This window comes from Macaca fascicularis, chromosome 11, assembly GCF_037993035.2.
Source record: "Macaca fascicularis isolate 582-1 chromosome 11, T2T-MFA8v1.1".
NCBI classification, from domain to species: domain Eukaryota; kingdom Metazoa; phylum Chordata; class Mammalia; order Primates; family Cercopithecidae; genus Macaca; species Macaca fascicularis.
Window position 1 is genome coordinate 56,713,429 of NC_088385.1, and position 19,778 is coordinate 56,733,206.

Consider the following 19,778-nt stretch of genomic DNA (forward strand, 5'->3'; position numbering starts at 1 on the left):
CCTGAGCAGAAGGCAAGTGTTGGGCAGCTCCAGGCAGGCGTCTGTCCCTGGTCATCTCATCTCCTGGGCATCTGCTTCCAGCCACTCCCCACTTAGCCTCAGACCCCAAGGGGGACTCACACCAGACTGTCCAGGTTCCCAGATTGGCCCCGTCACTTCCTAGGATGCTGTGTGACCTTGGGCATGTTATTTGATATCTCTGAGCTTCAGTTTCCCCATCTTAATTAATTAATTTATTTATTTATTTATTTTGAGACAGAGTCTTGCTCTCTCACCCAGGCTGGAGTGCAGTGGTGCGATCTCAGCTCACCGCAAGCTCTGCCTCCTGGGTTCACGCCATTCTCCTGCCTCAGCCTCCTGAGTAGCTGGGACTACAGGCACCCGCCACCATGCCTGGTTACTTTTTTTGTATTTTTAGTAGAGACGGGGTTTCACTGTGTTAGCCAGGATGGTCTTGATCTCCTGACCTTGTGATCCGCCCTCCTCAGCCTCCCAAAGTGCAGGGATTACAGGCGTGAGCCACCATGACCAGCCTCCCCATCTTAATTTATTAACAGTAGAACCTATCTTATAGACTTAAGATGACGATTAAATGCATATGGAGAGCTGGCTGGGGGGAAGCAAGTGTTCAATAAATATTAGCTGTTACTGTTATCCCAACCATAATCATCATCATCAACATTTTCAGTTTTGTGAGAAGAGCAAAGAACATGCTCAATCTAACAGTGTCTCTCTCTCAGGGTGCTTAGAATCCCCCTCGCTCCAAGAAGTCTTCCCCAGTTGCCCCTAGGAGGGTAACTACTAACTTGGTCCACATGGCCAGGATGCACCCACTCTCCCGCTCCCGCAAGCACTGCTGCCCCTCCCCTGAAGGAAGGGGTGCCTCTTCCCAGCTCTGCCTTTGTCTACAGCTTCCAACCTGCTGTTACAATCTTCCCTCCTGCCCAGGTCAGCTGGTCTGTCCTGGAAACCAGGTTGAATTCCCCGAACAAACAAACGCAGCGCTGGACCTAGCCCTACCCGCAGGTGCTCCCAAGGATCCAGGGAGGAGGGCCGTGGGGAAGATGGGAGCAGAAGGGGACTGGGGTGATGGTCAGGATGCTGGGAAGGCGGCTGCCAAGGAGCCAGACCACACTCACCAATGTAAACACACCCGCTCCCAGTGCTGCATAGACTGCGTGGAGCCAGGGCACCTGCGGCAGAGGAAAAACAGACTTAGGGATGACAAGAAGGGGCAGCAGTCAGAGGGGCAGGGAGGAGGGCTCAGTCTAGAGAATGGAGGACGTGGGGTAGCCCCGCCCAGCGCTCCCTAAGGAGCCCCAGGACTGACAGTGGACCCTGATTCTCTGGGTGCCCAGGGTGGGTGAAGTGCGGCATGGGATAAGAGTGATCCTGGTGGGAACGGTGGGAGAACTCCCAGCCAGCCTGGTCCTTCTTCCCGCAGCACACAGCCCCGGGCTCAGGGCTGATGAAGATGACTCTCGGTGGGCCCTCCCTCTGGCCTGGGACTGCTTGAGGCTGCTCCCACCTCCCAGGGTGCGTTCATCCCTGTCCAGCATAGGATCTGTCTGTTCTTGTGTCAGGGCGCTCCTGGGCTGTGCCTTGGAGGCAAAGAACTCAGGAAGAAGGGGATAAAGACTTGACCTCAGGGGTGTGTGTGGGGGGCATCTGGAGTCTCTGCCAGCTGTGATGGTGGGCTTGCCTGCACAGGCTGGAACAGCACCTCCCTACCCTCTGCCCCCTGAGTCTCCCTCCAGGTCTGGAGCAGCCAACTGTGGGGAAAACTCTGCTGGAGGCACCGCGCTAGGGCCCTCCATGGGGCCCTCCTCCAGAAGACTCGGAAACAAAGGCATCCCATCAACCAGACCAGGATCAATAAAGGGTTCTTTGAAGTTCTGTGGCCCCTTCCTGTAACACTCCTCCCCATCCTAGACACACAGAGGGCCCCCAGGCCAGCTCTGGCCCCTCCCTTCGTCAACAGGATCCTGGGAAGAGCCAAGGAAATGCCAGCACCAATCCTGACATCCTGGAATGGACGCCAAGTGCCCAGAGGCTGGGGTTGGGCAGGATGGAGGTGGGGAGGGGGAAGTGAGGACTACTGCTCACAGCCCTGCTAGAAAAGGGCAGTGGGGGACCATGCACCATGTGTGGCTATAGGGGTGAGGGGTATAAGCACTGGGCCCCTAGCAGCAGTCCAACAGCTCATCTCTTGGGTTCCCAGGATTCAGATCTCAGGGCCTTTCTGCGATGCCCCCAATCTGCCCCTTCTCCACATGCAGGGGCCCGGGTGCCTGCAGAGTCTCAGTTTAATTCCCCAGGGCAGGCTGGACACCTCTAAAAGAGCCGAGATTTGGCCACCAGCTGGTGGACACTCTAAGGATGTGGGTATGCCCCACGGCCCCACCTCCCGCCTGCCTGGCCAGCTAGATTCTACCTCTTTGGACTTGGCTGATCCCACAGGAGCCCCCAGAAGACCCTTCCTCAGGCCCCTCTGGGTCTGGTGGGCCTCATGGAGCCCCAGTACTCCCTTCCCTGCCCAGGGTTTAAATGCTCCACACCCTACCCTCACACCACAGAGGAGGATGGGAAAAGTGAAGCCGGATGTGGCTTGTGGAGCCCGGCAGGTACCCAGGCCTGACAAGAAAAGCCTCCTTGTTTGCTTACACTGCCAGCACGCCTGTGACAGGTGCCAGGAGGGGCCGCACAGGATGGCAGGCTGTGGGGCTTGGCTCCTGGACTTCCCTGGTGGGCAGGGGAGGGAACGGCACCTTGGGCCAGTGGGGCCCCTCCCTCCCTGTGGGGCCTGCCGGGGGACCCAGAGACTCACATATTGGAAGGGTAGGAGGATGGCCAGGATGAGTCCGCTGAAGAAAAGAGTCATGAGAAGCACGAAGAGCACGCCCTGGCAGGAGGTGAAGTCGAACTGCGGGGACAGGATGGGGTCAGCTGCCAGAGCGGCCTGACCTTCCTGGGACCCCAACTACAGCCAAGCCTGTATGGGCCAAGCCTGTATGGGCATACAGGCATACAGGCATACAAGCATACAGCAGGCCACAGTCTTGTGCTCACTCCAAGAACCTGGCATTCCTTCCCCTCCTCGCCCTCACCAGGTTGTCTCCCTCTCCCCAGACCCAACTCACTCCCCAGCCCTGGGTCCCAGCTCTGAGGCCCCCCACCCTATCTGCCTTCCCCTGCTCAGCCTCAGGCCGGGGGTCCCTGCCTGCAAGCCCCAAAGCTGACCTTGGTCTGGAAGCTGAAGACGGTGACTGAGAGGCAGACAAGGGCTGTGATGCCCAGGCACAGCAGCACGGAGGTGGTGTTGTAGTAGCTGAGGACCGTCAGGCCGAGGGGTCAGCTCCCAGGCAGGGCGTGTGGTCTCCCCCACCCTCCTAGCAGGGCCCCCTCTTCTGCCAGGACCTGGTCTTGGGATCCCTGGCCCTAATCTGGTGCCCTTTCCCCAGATCCCTCTGTCTGCCTCCCCAGCCTTTCTGCTGGGCCCTGCCCCTCCCAACAGGCTTAGACTCAAAATCAAATTAGAAGGATCTTGAGGAGGTGGGAGTGGGAGTGGGGAGGGGTTTGTGCCGGACCCAGAGGTGGTTTACAAGTAACTGCAGGTCATGAGTCTGGGGGCTTGTAAGCTACAGTTTGGGAGGAGCCACCTTGCTCCCCTCCCCCTATCCACCAGGCCAGGTCTTGGGGTTGCTGTCCAGCTGAGTGCTCAAGGAGAGGACCCTAGGCCAAAGCCTCCTGCATTCCTGAGCCCCAGCCCCATCTACATGCTCCCAGGAAGTATGGCGTGTGGGGCAGCGCCCCTTGGGTGTGGCCAGTGCCTGGCTCCAAGCCTGGCCTACGGTCCTCCTCTCCTTCCACCTGCTCCCTTTACCTGGACAACATCCCAGTGAGGTAGGCCATGGACAGGGTCTGAAATGAGAAGCAAGGTAAAGGAATGCTCCAAACTCAGACTGCGGGGGCCCAGGCACCCTCAAGGTCCAGCCCAGGTCCCCGTCCCTTGCAGGTACCCCTCAACTCTTTGTCTCTGTCACCCCCACACATACTGACTTTCAGGAGTCAGGCCTGGCTAAGGAGTGTCCCCACTGCCAGCTTCAGGCTCTGTGCCAGCTGTGCCTTTCTTCTGCAGCCCTGCTCCCTGCTTCTAAGACCCTCCACTCTTCTTCATTACCATAGCTCTAGAATGCCTCAGGCAAACCCCTTAAAAAATTCACAATGAAAAAAGACAGCGGATGGGGAGTGGGGCGAGATTAAGCCCATTTGGAAAGAGAAGATGGAATGTGTTTGTGGAAGAAGTGGGGTGAAAACACCCCTGCCCCATGCCAGGGACCTCACATTGGACATCCCCAGCCCAGTCTTCCTGGTCCTCAGTCTACCCTGCTTCCCTTCTTTCTCCATCTCCACTCAGCATCTGTCCTCAGCACACCCCAGATCACTTACAAAGACGGTCAGGAGAATCAGGTTCCAGGGGAAATGCCTCCTGCAAGGCAAGCCACAGAGTTCAGGGGAGAGTGGGGGGTGGGGGCTGTGTCACTGCTGCAGTGAGGGGCTCTCTGACCAACCCCCTCCACACTCCTCAGAGCCTCTTCCTTCAGCCACATCCCCATTTGCTCCCTTCTCCATCCCCCTTCTCCCTACCTCAGAGGCACGAAGTAAAGGAGGGAGGGGCTGCCTGCTCGACAGAGGCCCAGAGAGGGATGAGGCCCTCTCAGGGGTGCACAGCTCACTGGTGGCAGGCAGGGCTGGGGCCAGAACTTTCATGATCCTGCTCATATTCCCACAAATTCTTCCTCAAGCCATTAGCATACCTGGGTCCAGAACAGCAAGCCAGGGTCAGGTAGGTTGCAAAGAACACAGCACTGTGAGAGACAGACGGATGGGTGAATCAGCCAGCCTCTCTTGGGCTCTGCCCGAGACCCCTTGCTTATGCCACTCTCTGCCACCCTCACCCACAGGGCAGCCAGGCGGGATGGGATGGGGAGGCCACGGTCATCCTAGAACCTAACAGTGGGCAGGGTGGTGGTCCAGTTCCAAAAGAGAGCAAAAGGATGGGACAAGCCTGCTTCTAGAAACAGGGAATCTTGGGTCACATGAGACAGCTGTTCCTGACCACTCAATCCAAAGTGGCCTCCTCAGACACTCTTGTTATTTTAAAAGCCCATATACAGCATTTTCCACGTGCTAGGCAGTTTAAAGTGTTTTATGAGTATCAATGAATGTAATCTCACATCTTTACTTTACAGCTGAGGCACGGGGAGGTCAGGCAACTTGTCCAAGGCCATCCAGCTACCATGCTGCAGAAGCAAGATGAGAACCCAGGCACTCTGGCTCCAGAGTCCCTGCTCATAACCACTGCCCCACATAGGCCCTTCTCAGCCCTTATCATTACCTGGAGAGATCTTGTTAGTTATTTTACTGTTGGTCTAGCCTATTAAATTGTAAACTCAGCAAGGGTAAGGCCCTCGTCTGTCCTGCCAGCACCTGGTACAATCAGGAAGTGGCACCTGTCGGATGAATTTTTATATCAGGTGGCCACGTCCAGTGAGAGGCTGGCAGGCAGCTTGAGGGCAATCCAGAGATAGGGATGGAGGACTGAGATTTTCTGAGTAGTGGAAGCAGAGGCCAGTCCAGGAGGTGGGAGATGATGGCTGGGGACTCAAGGGTGGAGCTTTCCCCTGCCTACCTAGGTTAGCGGTGCCACCAATGCGTAGTTTCCAACCCCCAATGGGCCTTGAACATGGCACTGCCATCCTTTCCGCATATCCTTCCTCAGTTCTCTCACCCACAATTTCAAGCTTCCTCCTCCATCCACAAACCTCCCAGGCCCCCTCACTCTTCCTGCACAGTCTGCCTCTGATGTTCCAGAAAGACTGGAAATGAGGTGAGCTCCCCTGGCTCCCTGCCTGCCACCTGCAAATATCATGTGGTGCTACTTGCCCTCCTGTCCCTCCTGTCTCTCCTCCCATCCCAGGCCAATCCTCCCATCCCTTTAATTGCCTGGGGATCTCCATTACTTAAATCTTTCCACTGGTACCTCTCCTCCCACACAAGCCTCCTCAGCTGTTTTCCATCTTTAACCAACACCTTCCCTGGCTCCAGCTACTGCCACTTCATCCTCTCTTGCAGCCAGGCTTCTTGAAAAAGTGGTCTCCACTCACCATGCCCCCTCCTCCATCTTCCCAACCCAACAAACACAGTTTCAGCACTACTCAACAGGAGCTGGCTTTGCCACATCACTAGGACCTTATTGAGTACAGTGGATACTTGTCAGTCCTTATCTTGCCTGGCTTCTCAACATCTGGTCACTATGATTGTTTCCCTAGTTCCTCATGACCCCTGGGTCCCTCCTACCTCCCTCACACTCCTCAGTTCCTCCAGGGTCTCTCTCAGTCTGCGTGGTTACCTCGATGTGGGGTCCTCTCCAGCTCTTCTTCCCCCATGCTCTCCCTAGGTGGGCTCACTCAACCACATGACTTGCTCACCCATATTTCTGATCTATATTTTCCTTTTCAACCCTAGTCTCTAATTTTCAACTACCAACTGGGCAGACATGACTATTCAGACACAAGTAATGCTCAACAGGTTAGAGGGGAACTCCCTCTCTCCCCTTCTTCGTCTCCTGCATTCCCTCCTGCAGAGAATGTCATGCATCCTCTAAGTCACCCAATCGGAGACCTCAGCATCATCCTTAACTCTCACTCTGCTACGCCCAATTAACCACCTGGACTTGTTGATTTTTCTACCCAGGCAGTTATCAAAGCTGCCCTCTTCCCTCCACCCACTACCACCCTTTGTGGTCAGGGCACCTCTCTCTCTCTCTGGCTTGGAGTATTGCAGGAGCCCCCCTGCCTTCCACCCTCCATGCTGCAGGCAGATCCAATCATGTGACTTCCCTGTATAAAATTCCCAAAGACCTGGCAATGCCCTGTCTGAGCAATCAGGCAATGCATTCCCACCCACCCCTCCAGCCCTTCTCTCACTGCACTCCGCCCCTCCACTACACCCCTCTCATCACAACCTGCTCTGCTGCCTGGAAACGTGCCTGCCACACTCTACTCCTGCTGGAAGGGACTGACTGGCAAGGACACCTGAGGCCTTGGTTAGGGGGCATCTTCTGTGCACCACAGGCATACCTCAACCAAAGCCTGAGCCGCCGCACCCTTCGGGCCAGCTCCTGTGACTTCTCACCCAGGTATAGCATCTGGGGGCCAGCCTGCAACTTATCAATGTTCTATTCCCACCATCTTACCCAGAGCTTGGTGCCTGGTAGATGCTCTTCAAATATTTCTGGATGAAATGCAAAACAAAACAAAACAAAACAAAAAACCCAAAAAACAACAGATGCAGGAGTTGAGACAAGCATATTGGATTTGGTGAGTAGGACCCCTTCAATTTAACCCTTTCCTGGTCTTCAGTGGTTTTCAAATAAGGAGGAACTGTTGTCACAGTGACTGGAGGGCTCTTCTGGTAGTTGGTGCCAGGGGTTGCTGAACATCCTGCTCCGTGCAGAATGGCAAAGCTATCCTGCCCAACTTAGGAAACACTCGGAACCTGCCCTCTTTCAGTCTCACTTGAGTCATTGGTCAGCCACCTCAGCAATAATGCTAATAATAATACCCTTGTCCATGTGGGTGTGGGTTCTATCTCCCCAGCCAGAGTGGAAGCTTCCTGAGGGCAAGAGCCCAGTCTCCTTTTCTCTCTGGTTCATAGCTCTCTAACTTTCAAGACAAGGGGTCCAGAGGAAGGGCAGAGGGGCCAAAGACCCTGTGATTGTGGTACAGCTTGGGAGCCTGACACCCTGAATTCACATCCCAGCTCTGCCACTACTGTTGTGTGACCTTGGACGATAGCCAAGACCCAGCTTCCACTTTAGCAAAACAGAAATACTGGTACCAACTCACTGGACTGTTGGGAGGACTGATGAGACAACACAGTTCAAGCGCTTCGCGTGGGCCTGGCACAGGGGTGGGACTCCCCACTAGAGTTATGATAATTAGAAGCTGGCTGATGGACAGCTTCCTGGAAAGGCTCTGACCCACCTCCACCCAGCTCTGGTCTCACACTTGTCCTCCTCTGCCTGGATTTCTCCTGGCCCACCAGCTTTCCACCACCGCAGACACGGTGGCTCAGTGGGCGCAATCAGACAGTAAGGTGAGAATCGATGGAGGGAGGCGACAAGGGCCTTGAGAAAGCTGGGCTGTGGGTCGGGGAGGGGGAGGCTGGCAGCCCAGGGGGCAGGGAATGAGTCACTTAAGAAGTCAGAGAGAGAGAGCCAATGATTTATGTATCAGAGCCCCAGCCCCAGGGCCTGGGCAGGAACCACAGTCTGTTTACAGAATGTCAGGACAGGGAAGTAAGGCTCAGGTGCAGGCCAGCATCCAAACCCAATGCCTTCCCCCAGCTTGTCCTGCTCTAAGACAAAGGAGGAAGCAGAGCACAGAGGGCAAGTACATGGGTTTCACCATCAGAAAGACCTGGATTTCTACCCTGGTTATGTTACTCTGAGCCTCACTTACCTCATCTGTAAAATGAGGATAATAGTAGTGTCTGCCTGGCAGGGCTATTGAAAGATCAAGTGAAAAATACATGTAAAGTGCTTAGCATGGTGCCCTCCATACAGAAAAAGAGCTGTCTGCTTCTCAGTGCTCCTATTGTTATTCTAAAAGGAAGAGACCCGGATGGAGTCCTCAGGGAGCACAGGATGTGTTGCAGGAGGTGAGACCCACCAGGACTCAGACACGAGGCCGACTTAGGGGGCAGGATGGAGAGAGTTGAGAGGTGTGAGGGGGCAGGGCAGGGCAGGACCCCAGGCAGGGTTTCTGGAGGAAAAGGGCAGCATCCCAGTGGTGAAACTTCCAAGCACCTTTCACACTTTGGGACACCCTATGAAAAGCGCCCAGTTCACGCCCACCTCACCTCCCACTTTCGCCAGCACCCACCCTGGTAGAAGCCAGAGAAAGCATCTCTGTTTTCTGCCCAGAGACGTTGAGGAGGAGGGACTCCAAATCTCACCATTCAGAGGTCAGATTCTCATACTCCACCCTCCCAATCCCCCCATCCCACCCAATGGAGTGCACTCTGCCCCCACTTCCTGGGCCTACTCACTCCTGGACTGTCTCCCTGCCACCACCTTCTCAGAGCATGGAATCCCACAGACCCTCCCCCAGAAGGCTCAGAGAGGGGCCTAAGAATCTCTTCCCAAGTTCTCAGGGGCCCAAAGCTGCCAGGACATGCTGACGTGCCAGAAGCCATGCCAACCTGCCACATGGGCTGGCCCAGGTGGTAGACTCTGGGGCCTCATTAGTTTTACCGTACAGTGCCTCCCAGGCCCCCGAGACACATGCCTCCCCACCTGCCTGCAGACAGGCCCTCTGCCCTCTGCTCTAGGAAAGACTCTGGAACCCCCAGAGGCCAGGCTAGGGTCCTTACCGTCAGCCTCTGGTGGGCCTCTGTGAACTCTAGGCCCATCTCTGAGGCTACTCTGGGCTCGACGTGGTCCACGGGGCTCTGGGCTTAGCCCACCTCCCCACCAGAGCCCTATCCAGGAACAGACTTGGGACAGCCACAGTGTGTAGGCTCCTTGGCCAGGCAGTCAGAGCCTTGACCCCACAAGGCCCCACTGCTCTCCAAGATGCCCGGAATTCCCCTGCATGGAGCCTTCCACCTCTCTGCCAGAGAAGTCCCAGTTTAGAAAATGCACCATGTGCATTCTCGCCCGATGCTTTTGCTTAAGCCACTTCTCTCCTGGGAATGCTGTCTCCAGTCTTCATGGCCCATCCTTTGGGGGGCGCCCCTGATGTGGGCTGTATGCGCTGGTGTACAGGCTCACTCCTTCCCTCCTCCCCTCTCCGAATGCTGCATCCGTTCATGCTACTTTGGGCCACCAATAACTTTCCCTGCAGAGGCCTCCTCTCCTGCAGCCCCTGTACAGGGCTGGGCTCACAGTGAGTGCAAGAGCAGTTCTGCTCTGAGCCCCAGGATGGTTCTGGTGTGGAGAGATCCAGGATGACTCCTTAATTACCCAGAAAGGAGGATCAGAATCATCTACACCTTCAAACCTCCTCTCCCAAGTTACCAGCTGGTTTCCTCAAAGAATATAGGACAAGCAGGAGGCAAGTGGCTCGAGGGCTGCAGGGAGCCTGCCAAGTAGACCGATTAAGAGCACAAGCCTTAACCGGAATTCTGGGTTTGAATCCCAGTTCTACCACTGACTAGCTGTGTGACCTTGGGCAAATTCCTCATTTCTCTGAACCTTAATTTTCTGAAGTAGTCATACCCAGTAGATGTGAGGACCGAATGCAATACTGTACATCAAGCACACAGAACAATGCCCAGCCCTTATTAAGCACTCTTTAAGTGGTAGCAATTATGATTAATATTTCATAAGCATTACTAACAACATTAATAAGAGTAGCAACATTATTATTAGTGTGGGCCAAAGTGTTCCAGCCTCACTGCCTCTTAGGACCGAGGTCTGGGTCTCTCCAGCTACAGCCCTGGCCCAACCCTTCCCAATTTGTGCAGGCAGCAGAACCTACCCCCATCTCTTTTGTGCTCCACCAGATTTAACACCCCAGATAGGTCCTTCTGGCCATGCTCTGAAGCCGGCAGAATGGGGCAGGGCTGGAAGGGATCTGTGAGAACAGTCCCTATGAGGCTGGGGGAAGCTATGGGCTCAGATTAGGTCAAGAAAGACAGAGATTCCCTCTTCTGGCCACTAAGCCTTCTCTGGAAGGGGACTGGGATATACTCACTAGGATGCCCAGTACCAGGCTGGGTTGGCCTGGACATAGTCTTTGACAGGGTCACTGCAGAGAAGAGAGAGGGGGAGAGAGAGTCAGAATGTACCCTAGGTCTCCATTTCTGGTTCAACATCTGCATCTGTCCCACACAGTTCACAGGACTTGAGAGGAAGCCGAAGGAATGCAGCCCCTGGAGGCTCGGGGAGTCCCAGCCCACAGTCCCTAGCTGGGACCTGCAAGTGCCTGCACATGCAGTTAGTGGTTCGGATCAGAAGGACTGCCACACAGACACCCAGAAGGCACCCCGGGTCCACCCCACGCTGGACAGACGACCCCTCGCCTGGTGCACTCTCTAAGGCTCTGTCCCAGCAGGAGGAGGCCCACTGCCCCACAGGCATCTCTCCAGGCAGCATTCCAGCAGGAGTCTGATCATGGGTTCCCCAGCTCCAGGCCTGGCCATAGCCACCCCTGGAAGGTGCTGGTCCATGCTGCCAACTCACCAGAAAGTAAAGAGAGCCACGACAGCCAAGGTCACCAGTAGCTGAATCAGCAGGATGGTGTAGACCTGGGGGTGGGAGGAGGTTCTACTCAGCTTGGGGAGCCCTGTTAGGGACCTGTCAGCCCCTCAGCGACTTGTTCACCTCTCCAGGTCCCCATCCTGTGCTCTCCACCCTCCTTCTTGGGGGTCATTGGAGTGAACCCAGGACAAGGTGAAAGGAAAGCAAAGATGCTGCAGAGCCAAGCACACCCCCTAGCATTGGGAGAAAAGAGGGGACAGTGTGTTTAGGTGTAGCAGGGGGCACTGGAGTGACACCTAAGGAAGCAATTCCTAGTGGGTGCTGTCAGCTGGGATCACAAGAGAAGCGGGTAGGGATGGCTTCTGCAGGCAGAGGGTTGGGCCAGGGGCCTCTACAGGGGCTCCCCCACTGAGCTTCCCAGTCCCAGAGGGCTAGAGAGGGGCATTACCTTTCTGATGAAGACTCGACGAACTTTCTGGTCGTCCCAGCTGAAAGTGGTGAAGAGCTCATGGTCTCCGGTGGGGAAACCGCTGTCATAGCTGGAGCTGCTGCCTGTGTGGCATGTGGAGGAGGAGGACATGAGGGTTCCCCCTACATGGAACTACTGTCCCCAACAGCCCCCATCTCAAAGCTGCCTCTTTGTCAGCCTGGCTCTCTGGACCCTGAAGTCTTCCTCTGCATCCCCATTATCAAACACCCAGCCTTGGCCCAGCCCAGCCCCACCCCAACCCCCAGATCTCTCTCCCTGGTCAATTCTCCCTTTTCCTGCTCTGAGTCCTGGGAAGAAACTGTCATCCCCTACTTCTCCCTCCACCCCGGCTGGGGCTCCCCAGGGACCAAGCTATGCCATACGAATGTGAACCTCCCATCTTCTTCACCCCACCCTCCTCCTTGGACATTCTGGCTCCCTTGCAGTCAAGGATCACAGAGGGCCAGCCACTCTCTCTGGGCCACCCAGCAGCAAAGATCCTGACCCTGGCTCATTCTTTTTGTTTCTGTTTTGTTTTGTTTTGTTTTTTTGAGATTGGGTCTCACTCCTGTCACTCAGGCTAGAGTGCAGTGGCATGAAACGGCTCACTGCAGCCTAGACTTCCCCTGGCTCAGGCAATCCTCCCACCTCAGCCTCCCGAGTAGCTGGGACTACAGGTGCACACCACCATGCTTGGCTAATTTTTCGTATTTTTAGTAGGGATGGGGTTTCACTATGTTGCCCAGGCTGGTCTCGAACTCCTGGGCTCAAGCAATCCACCTGCCTCGGCCTCCAAAAGTGCTGGGATTACAGGTATGAGCCACCGTGCCCAGCTCTGACTCTGGCTTGTGCTGAGGCCCTTGGGCTGGGAGCTGGGGACTGGTTGGCTGTGGTGGACTGCTGGTGCTCCAGCTGGAAATCAGGGCTTCAGCGGGGTGAGGGGATGGAGGGGAAATAAAGCCAGGACATGGGCAAGAAGTGGGAGTGAGGATGACCATTCCAGGCCTAGTCCCAGAACTGAGGCTTTCGGAAGAGCATGGACTCCACAGTCAAACAGACCCAGGGGTGGATCCCTCGCCTAGAACGTACTAGATGTGTGACCCTGATAAAGTTACTGGCCTTCCTGAGCCTCTTCTGATACTGGTTAGTGATACTCACCTCCTGGGGCCCAAATGAGATAAACATGAAAACCTCCAGGTCTGTGAAATGAAAGCCTTTGCTCTCTGGTGGGAACTACACTGCCCCCCTCCTTGTGTCCCTCATCATGGCCATTTCCAAGTCCTCCAATGTGTTCATTCTGTCCCTCCACTGTCACCACTAGGTGTCCATGATCTCCTTTGCCCCCAGCAGTAGCCTCTGACTTGGTCTTTCAAAGTTGACCACGGCATTGCCCTGCTTTGAGCTCTTCAATGGCTCCCCACTGCCCTTCACTCAAGTTCAAGTTTCTTAAGAAAGCCTCCACGGCCTCCCTGAGCAGCGCCCTCCAGCTCCACTACACATTCCTCCCCCCGACCCTGTTCTCAACCTGAGTATATATTTTCCACCACGTATTCTCTTGCCTGTGGGCCCCTGCACATTCTATTCTTTCAGCCTTAAACACTCATTTTCTTGCCTTTTCACCAGGCTAACTCATGCCTATCGTTTGGGACTCAGTGTGGATACCCCTCCTTCCAGGAAGCCTTCCCTGACTGTCAGGTGGCTTAGGTAAGGTGCCCAGGCACCTGTCACTGTGTTTGTGTCACTGTGCGGTAGTTGTCCAATCACTTGTCTATACAGTCAGCTCTCCGAGGACAGAGATCCCAGCAGGTCTTGCAAATCAGTGCATCCTCCGAAACAAACCCAGACACAGACCCTGTGCCCTGGCACACACTTAGTAAATGTCTGTCACAGCTGCCTTCCTGCCTCGACAGTTCCTTAGAAAACATACCTTAAAGCAGCAGTCCTAGCAGCCAGGATATGGGAAATGAGGAAGGGGGAGAGAGGTAGACCCACTGCAAACCTAAGGACCGGAGACCCTTGCCCTCTTGACCTTCACTTCTCCCTCGTGTCCTGGCTACATCCTCTGCCAAAGCCCACGTGGCCAGGCCACAGAGAGAAGGGAAAAAGAGAGGGAAAGTGGGCCAGCGGGTGTGTAGAGAGGGAAGGAGGACGCCCACAAACACCAGACCTTCATTGACCCTCCAGTAGGTCACGGTGGGGTGAGTCTTCAGGGGTCTGCGCCCAGGGGATTTGTAGTGGGAGGTGTAGACCATGGTGGCTACTCCCTGTGAGCAGAGGCTCTGTCTGGGGCATTGTCTCTGGGATCTCTTCTAGAATCCTGCTGGGGGTGGGGTGATAAAGTGGGGGAGGGGAAGGGGCTGCTGAGGACAGCCGAAGGGGCTGAGGAGGATTTCCTCAGAGCTTTTGGGAAGCTGTACGTTCCTGGCCCCAAGGTAAAGCTCCCACAGGCTGCTCGACCCAACAGAGCAGCTCCTACCCACTGAGATTCTCGGTCTGCAGGAATCTGGCATCCACCTGGGGGAGTGTGCCTGGCTGTGGGGGACACTGACGCTGGCAACCACACTCCCTCGCCGTGTCATGCCCCCCTGCCCCAGCACGGGCCTGGGGAAGGGAACACAGATGAGGAGAGTGATTGGTGAGGTGGATTCCCAGACCCCTATCCCCCAACAGCCCTGGGCCTCCATGGGGACCTGTCCCCACTGAGCCAGGCCCAGTGAAGGCTATGGCCAGTGGCAGTTTCATACGCCCCCTCCTTCTCTGTATCTCTTTCTTCTAGGAGGTCTTTCTTCACTAGCCCTTAGCTTTTCTCCCTCATCTGTCCCCTCCATTTACTCTAGCATGGTGACTTGAAAAAAAAAACGCCCTCTTCCCTATTGAGAGCACCCTGATGCAGACATTGTGTCTCTTTCCGTTTTCATGGAGTTGTCTCTGACCTACCCTCAGAACAGTTCTCCAAATCCTAAGCATCTAACAAGATAGCTTCATACAACCACACAGTGTACCTGTTTCTGGACAACTTCCTCCTACTCAGGTTTTCCCTCCGGGTCGACCCCCACCCCATGATGCTCCATTTTCCAGGAGCTGAAAGACTTACTGGGGTCCACATAAGCCCAGCTTGGGTGGAGAGGCACCGCCGTGGGGGCTGGGGAGAAGACCCCTGCCTTCATCCCCTCCCCAGATGTGGCTTCCTCATAGGAGGGTGGGGCTGAGGGCACTGCTGGAGTCTCCTTCTTCTCGTGCACCTGCTGCTGCCCCTCGGTCCCAGGAGCCTTGTTAGCCACGGAGAGCTGTGGAGTAGAGGCAGAGGGAGAGACAGTCGCCAGGGAAAGGGAGCCTTCCAAATCCTCCTCACCAACTCCTCAATTCCTGGAACTTTCACGGGTCCTTCCTTATCTGCACTCGGAAGCCAGGAGTGCAGACAAGAATGCCTCTATTTTATAGACAAGAGAACTAAGCTCCAGAGGGGTCAGAGCTAGCTGGGGCACACGGTGGAGCTGGGGTAGGAACAGAGGAAAAAGAAAATTCTTAGGAGTGCCCACCACTGGTTGTCACTGTCACTGTCCCTGGGGTAGGGGCAGGGCCTCTATGGTTCCAGAAAAGGGCCTGGCACGTAGTAGACTGTTACAAATAAAAGGTCCTGTCATTTAATCTTCCTGACACTTGCTAGTTGTATTTTGACCCCTGCTTTAAAATGAGAATGAGGATCAGAGAGGAAGAGCGATTCATCCTAGGTCACAGAGCTGCATGTGGGCCCACTGAGAGGCAGGGCCTAGGCACTATCCACTGGGATTGGTCTCCTTCTGTTGGGCTGGAAGTGATGCAAGGAGGATGGAGATTAGGGAGAGAAGGGCAACAGAAAGGGAAGAGGAGAGGGAGAAAACAGAAAAGAGGAAGGGCCTTCAGGATGGAGGAAGGGCAAGAGGATCCTGGCTGAAGGTCTGTTCTGGCCTCATCCTGTAGGAATCTCAGCCTCTCCCCTAAACCAGAACAGACTCACAGAGTGACCCAGTGGAAGGGGCCTCAGAAGACATCCAGTTGAGTCTCTTCCTTCACTGAACAGATGAGGAAACTGAGGCTCAAAGGGAAATGTCCCCATGGCAGTTTGGAAACGCGAGTCCATTTACACTCAGATGTGTCCCCTGCCCCCCCACCCGTGGACATGTTTAGCTTTGGTGGGAGGATTTGAGCTGGGAAGTGAATGAGGCAGCCAGAAAAGATTGGGGTGGAGGGGGTGGTGTGAAATTGAAACAGCAACAAAAGGTCCGGTTCTCAGAAAATGGGATTTAGGTGTGGTTCCCAGAAGATTGTGTTAGACCCAAAGGGCCACTGAGGAAGACTGCGGACTTCCTTCTTTGCAGGGGGTGTCTGGCTGAGGCAGCCTGGTGATGGGCACGCCAGAAGACTCCTGGTTCCATCCAGGCCCAAGGACCACGGAACTGGAGCGGTCTCCTCCGTCACCCAGCAAGCCTGTGAGTGAGCTGGGGACAAGGGGCAGAGGAGGCAGAGGTCCCCCTCACGCCAGGAAGGGAACAGCGCCACTAAAGGGCCTGGTGGAGGGGGGGTGGGGGTGGAAGGAGATTCAGCAGAAGGGGGGGGTTCTCCATGTTTACCAAACTGAACACTCCCCAGGCCTCCCACTCCCTCCCACTCCCCAGCCCCCATCATCACCCGGATCTGAAGGATCATGCCCACCAAAATCGAGTTCAGCCCCCACCCTGCCACTCCGCCCCTCAGAGCCTCCTGAACCCTAATGCCCAGCGCCCCCTACACACATACGGCACTCCCAAGTGAGGTGTGATCAATGGCAGGAGGTGGTATCATCCAATGACATCATTTGAGGCCCAAAGAGCTTGCACACAGGGAGAGGAGGGTCTGAGGGTCCAGGGAAGAATGCCATTGGCTCTGAAGCTCCTCTCAAAGAGAAGAAGGGGGAGTGTAGGGTAGGTCCTTGCCCTGTTTTCTCTGCCCAATCCTTAGCAACCCAAACAGAGGGCCAGAGGACCCTCCCCCTTAGCCCCAGGCCCTAGTGGTTGTACAATTCCACAGGCTATTGATGTTACATAAGCCTACTAGGCCAGCCAAGTCTCTGCCCCAGCCCCTCCCCTACAATTCAGGCCTAAAACTGGAGAAGAAGAGATGCTTCATCCGGACCCATCCATGCCTGGCCAGAACCAAAACAATTACAGCAACCCGATGCAGGGTTGTCATAGCAAGCCCCAAGCACAGGGATGGAGCCAAGATGCCCAGATGTGGAATAATGGCAGGGAGCGGGGTGGGGGTTGTTTCTGTGGAGGGTGGAAAAGATAAGCATAAAGTGGTTGGGTCTGGGATTGGAGGGCTGGGCCAGAGGGGGTTGCCCTATAGGCACTGCCCCTCAGGACTCACCCTGGCACACACATACCCATGTACACACATACAGTCACACCGGACGCCCGGGCTGACTCCTCACAGGGGGCCTGGGTATCCGGGAGGAGCCTTGTGATGCCAAAGCAGGGGTGGGAGGGAGACAGGGGAGGAGAGGCGCGCCTGCGGGCTGGAAGAGGCCCGGTCCATTCCTTGACACTGGCCTTTCGGTCCTCTGACTTCAGCAAGGACCACTGAGGACCTTCAACCTAGGGCCAGGGGAGGACGCTTTCGTGGTCCAGAGGGTTTGCTGAGGATGACAGGGATCCGGGAGCCGGAGGATGGAGGATGGTGCAGGCGGGGGAGATGACGGTACCTTTCCCTGGGTCATGGTGCCGTCTCTCGGGGAAGGGGTCTCTGAGGCCGGGGCGGCCGCTTGGGTAGCCGCAGCCTGCCTGCGTCTCTTCCTTCCTCCGCGTGGGTTCTAGCAACATCCACTGCAGCCGGGCCGGGCCGGCGCGTACCATCGGCGCGGGGGGAGGAGGGGGCCGGGCCTGGGAAGATGCTGCGGAGGACGCTGCGGATTTGCGAGCCCTGGAGGCGGCGATCGTGCACCGCCCCCTCCCGCCGCTCTCCCCACTGCGCCCCCCACCGCCGCCCTTAGCCCTCCCCCGGGATAAGAGAGCGTCGCGCTGCGGAGCAACCTCAGTGGATGGATCCGCGGGGGCTGAGCGGGCGGGGGACGCGGGAACTCCGTGACACCGACCAGCTGACACTGCCCGCGTGAAACCAGAGCCAGGCGTCAGGGCCTCATCTCTCCACCGTATCTGCACCTCTCTGCAGCTCCAGCTGCTTCTCTGCCTTTTCCCCCTCCCTCTTTGGATGCGGCCCTGATTTCTGTCTCCATCTCCACCTCTCCTCTCATCATCTATTTCATCATCCGCGGTGGAGGGGAAGGTCTGGAAGTCTCGCTTGTGCTACCCGCTGCTAACAGGGCCCCTGGGCCCTGCGCTTCTGTGGGTCTGGGGCAAGCCAATAGCCACCTCTCCTTGCTCCTTTTTCTCGCCTGTGAAATGCACACAGTAGGTCCCTCCCTGCCTTGGTTCACAGAAACATGGGGTGGGAGGACACCTCTTCTGTTTCCTTCAACCCTGCTGGGACATTTCATGGGGTCTTTCTGGAGACACCGCTAGTTCTGTCTCAAAGCCTCTACAACCCCTGCCAGAGCTCTCTTCCTGCCTCCACGCTTAGCTTCCATCACCCCGTCTCCATCTTCCCCACGTTCCATTCCTCTCATGCCAGAGCTCATTCTCCTCGCTTCCCCAGACGTGTCCTTGTGACCCAGCCATCATTAGGCCCCGTTTTCTGTAGCTGCCGCAGTGTCACTGTGGGGTTTGCAATCTCAAGAGCTGAGATCAAGTCCCAGTTTAGTCACCCACTGGCCACGTGGCCTTGGCAAGGCCCTTAACCTTTCTGAGCTGCAGCATCTCCTGAAAAAGGCTTAGAATAGCTCTGTCCATCCTAGACTGACTGTCAGACGCACAGGTTATGGCAGTAAAAGCACATAAAAGACCACGAAGTGCTGGAAGTATATGAGGTATTATTAACTGAGGAGTCTCCTACCAGAATGTCTTGGGTTGCCCCAGAGCGAGGACCCACAGATCTGCCTAAAAGAAGGATCTGAACCTGCTATGATGGGATGAGGAACTAAGACCTGGGACAGGTGGGGGTGGCCACTTACCTTCTGCTTCCCTCTCACTGCCCAGGGACCCACCTAAAGACTTTGAGAAAGCAGGGCCCGGTGGGCAGACAAATTATAAGCCTTTTTTTTTTTTTTTTTGAGACAGAGTCTTGCTCTGTTGCTCAGGCTGGAGTGCAGCGGCACAATCTCGGCTCACTACCACCTCTGTCTTCTGGGTTCAAGTGATTCTCCTGCCTCAGCCTCCCGAGTAGCTGGGATTACAGGCATGCACCACCACGCCCGGCTAATTTTTGTATTTTTAGTAGAGACAGGGTTTTACCATGTGAAATGCACTGGACCAGGCTGGTCTCCAACTCCTGACCTCAAGTGATCCGCCCACCTCAGCCTCCCAAAGGGCTGGGATTACAGACATGAACTACTACGCCTGGCCTAATTATCAAAGTCTTTATCCCATCCTTTTTTGCCCTTTGTCCCCCACTCCATAACCACCAATTTTGTACAAACACACTTAAGCCTGGGCCTCCGTGTCCAGAGGCTCTCTCAACTCTGCAAACCTGAGCTCTTCTTCCAGCAAGCTATGCCCTGGTCCCCAGCACTGCTCCTGGAGCTCTGGCCAGCTGGTTCAGGTTCTGGCCTTCCCTCCCTCTCTGCATCTGCATCCTGGAAGTGTTTTCCTTCTCCTGCTTGACAGCTTGAATGCCACCTCCTCCAGGAAGCCTCTTTCCCCGCGTTGGAGTTAGATGCTCCTCTTCTTAGTTCCCTAGCCTGTCACGTGGCACTGTGAAGTTTCTTTGACTGACTCCCTGTTACGCTCTAAGCTCCTGTAGCAGTTTTGGTGTGAGTTGGACTGAATACAGTGCCAGGTGTGTGGAATGCACTCCGTCAGTTGTAGTTATTAATATTTCCCAGACGTGGCACTACGCAGAGCCTGACTTTCATCAGCCTCAGCACTTTCATGTTTGTGAATCCCTCCTATTCCTTCTCTCGCATTCACT

At 55.7% G+C, this 19,778-nt stretch overlaps 1 protein-coding gene across 1 annotated transcript in view; it reads right to left on the reverse strand.

Annotated features, from left to right (window-relative positions):
- FAIM2 (Fas apoptotic inhibitory molecule 2) overlaps positions 1 to 17,580 on the reverse strand; it is a 34,368-nt gene extending 16,788 nt beyond the window's left edge. Inside the window, exons 1-11 of the mRNA XM_005570790.5 lie at positions 17,458 to 17,580; positions 14,833 to 15,025; positions 11,718 to 11,821; positions 11,252 to 11,316; positions 10,764 to 10,817; positions 4,818 to 4,868; positions 4,450 to 4,489; positions 3,884 to 3,921; positions 3,241 to 3,328; positions 2,828 to 2,923; positions 1,140 to 1,193 (exon numbers count right to left, since the gene is read on the reverse strand). Of these exons, the coding sequence (XP_005570847.1) occupies positions 1,140 to 1,193; positions 2,828 to 2,923; positions 3,241 to 3,328; positions 3,884 to 3,921; positions 4,450 to 4,489; positions 4,818 to 4,868; positions 10,764 to 10,817; positions 11,252 to 11,316; positions 11,718 to 11,821; positions 14,833 to 15,025; positions 17,458 to 17,472 (798 nt within the window). The 5' untranslated portion in view covers positions 17,473 to 17,580. The remainder of the gene's footprint in view (positions 1 to 1,139; positions 1,194 to 2,827; positions 2,924 to 3,240; positions 3,329 to 3,883; positions 3,922 to 4,449; positions 4,490 to 4,817; positions 4,869 to 10,763; positions 10,818 to 11,251; positions 11,317 to 11,717; positions 11,822 to 14,832; positions 15,026 to 17,457) is intronic.
- Between the last annotated feature and the right edge of the window lie 2,198 nt (positions 17,581 to 19,778).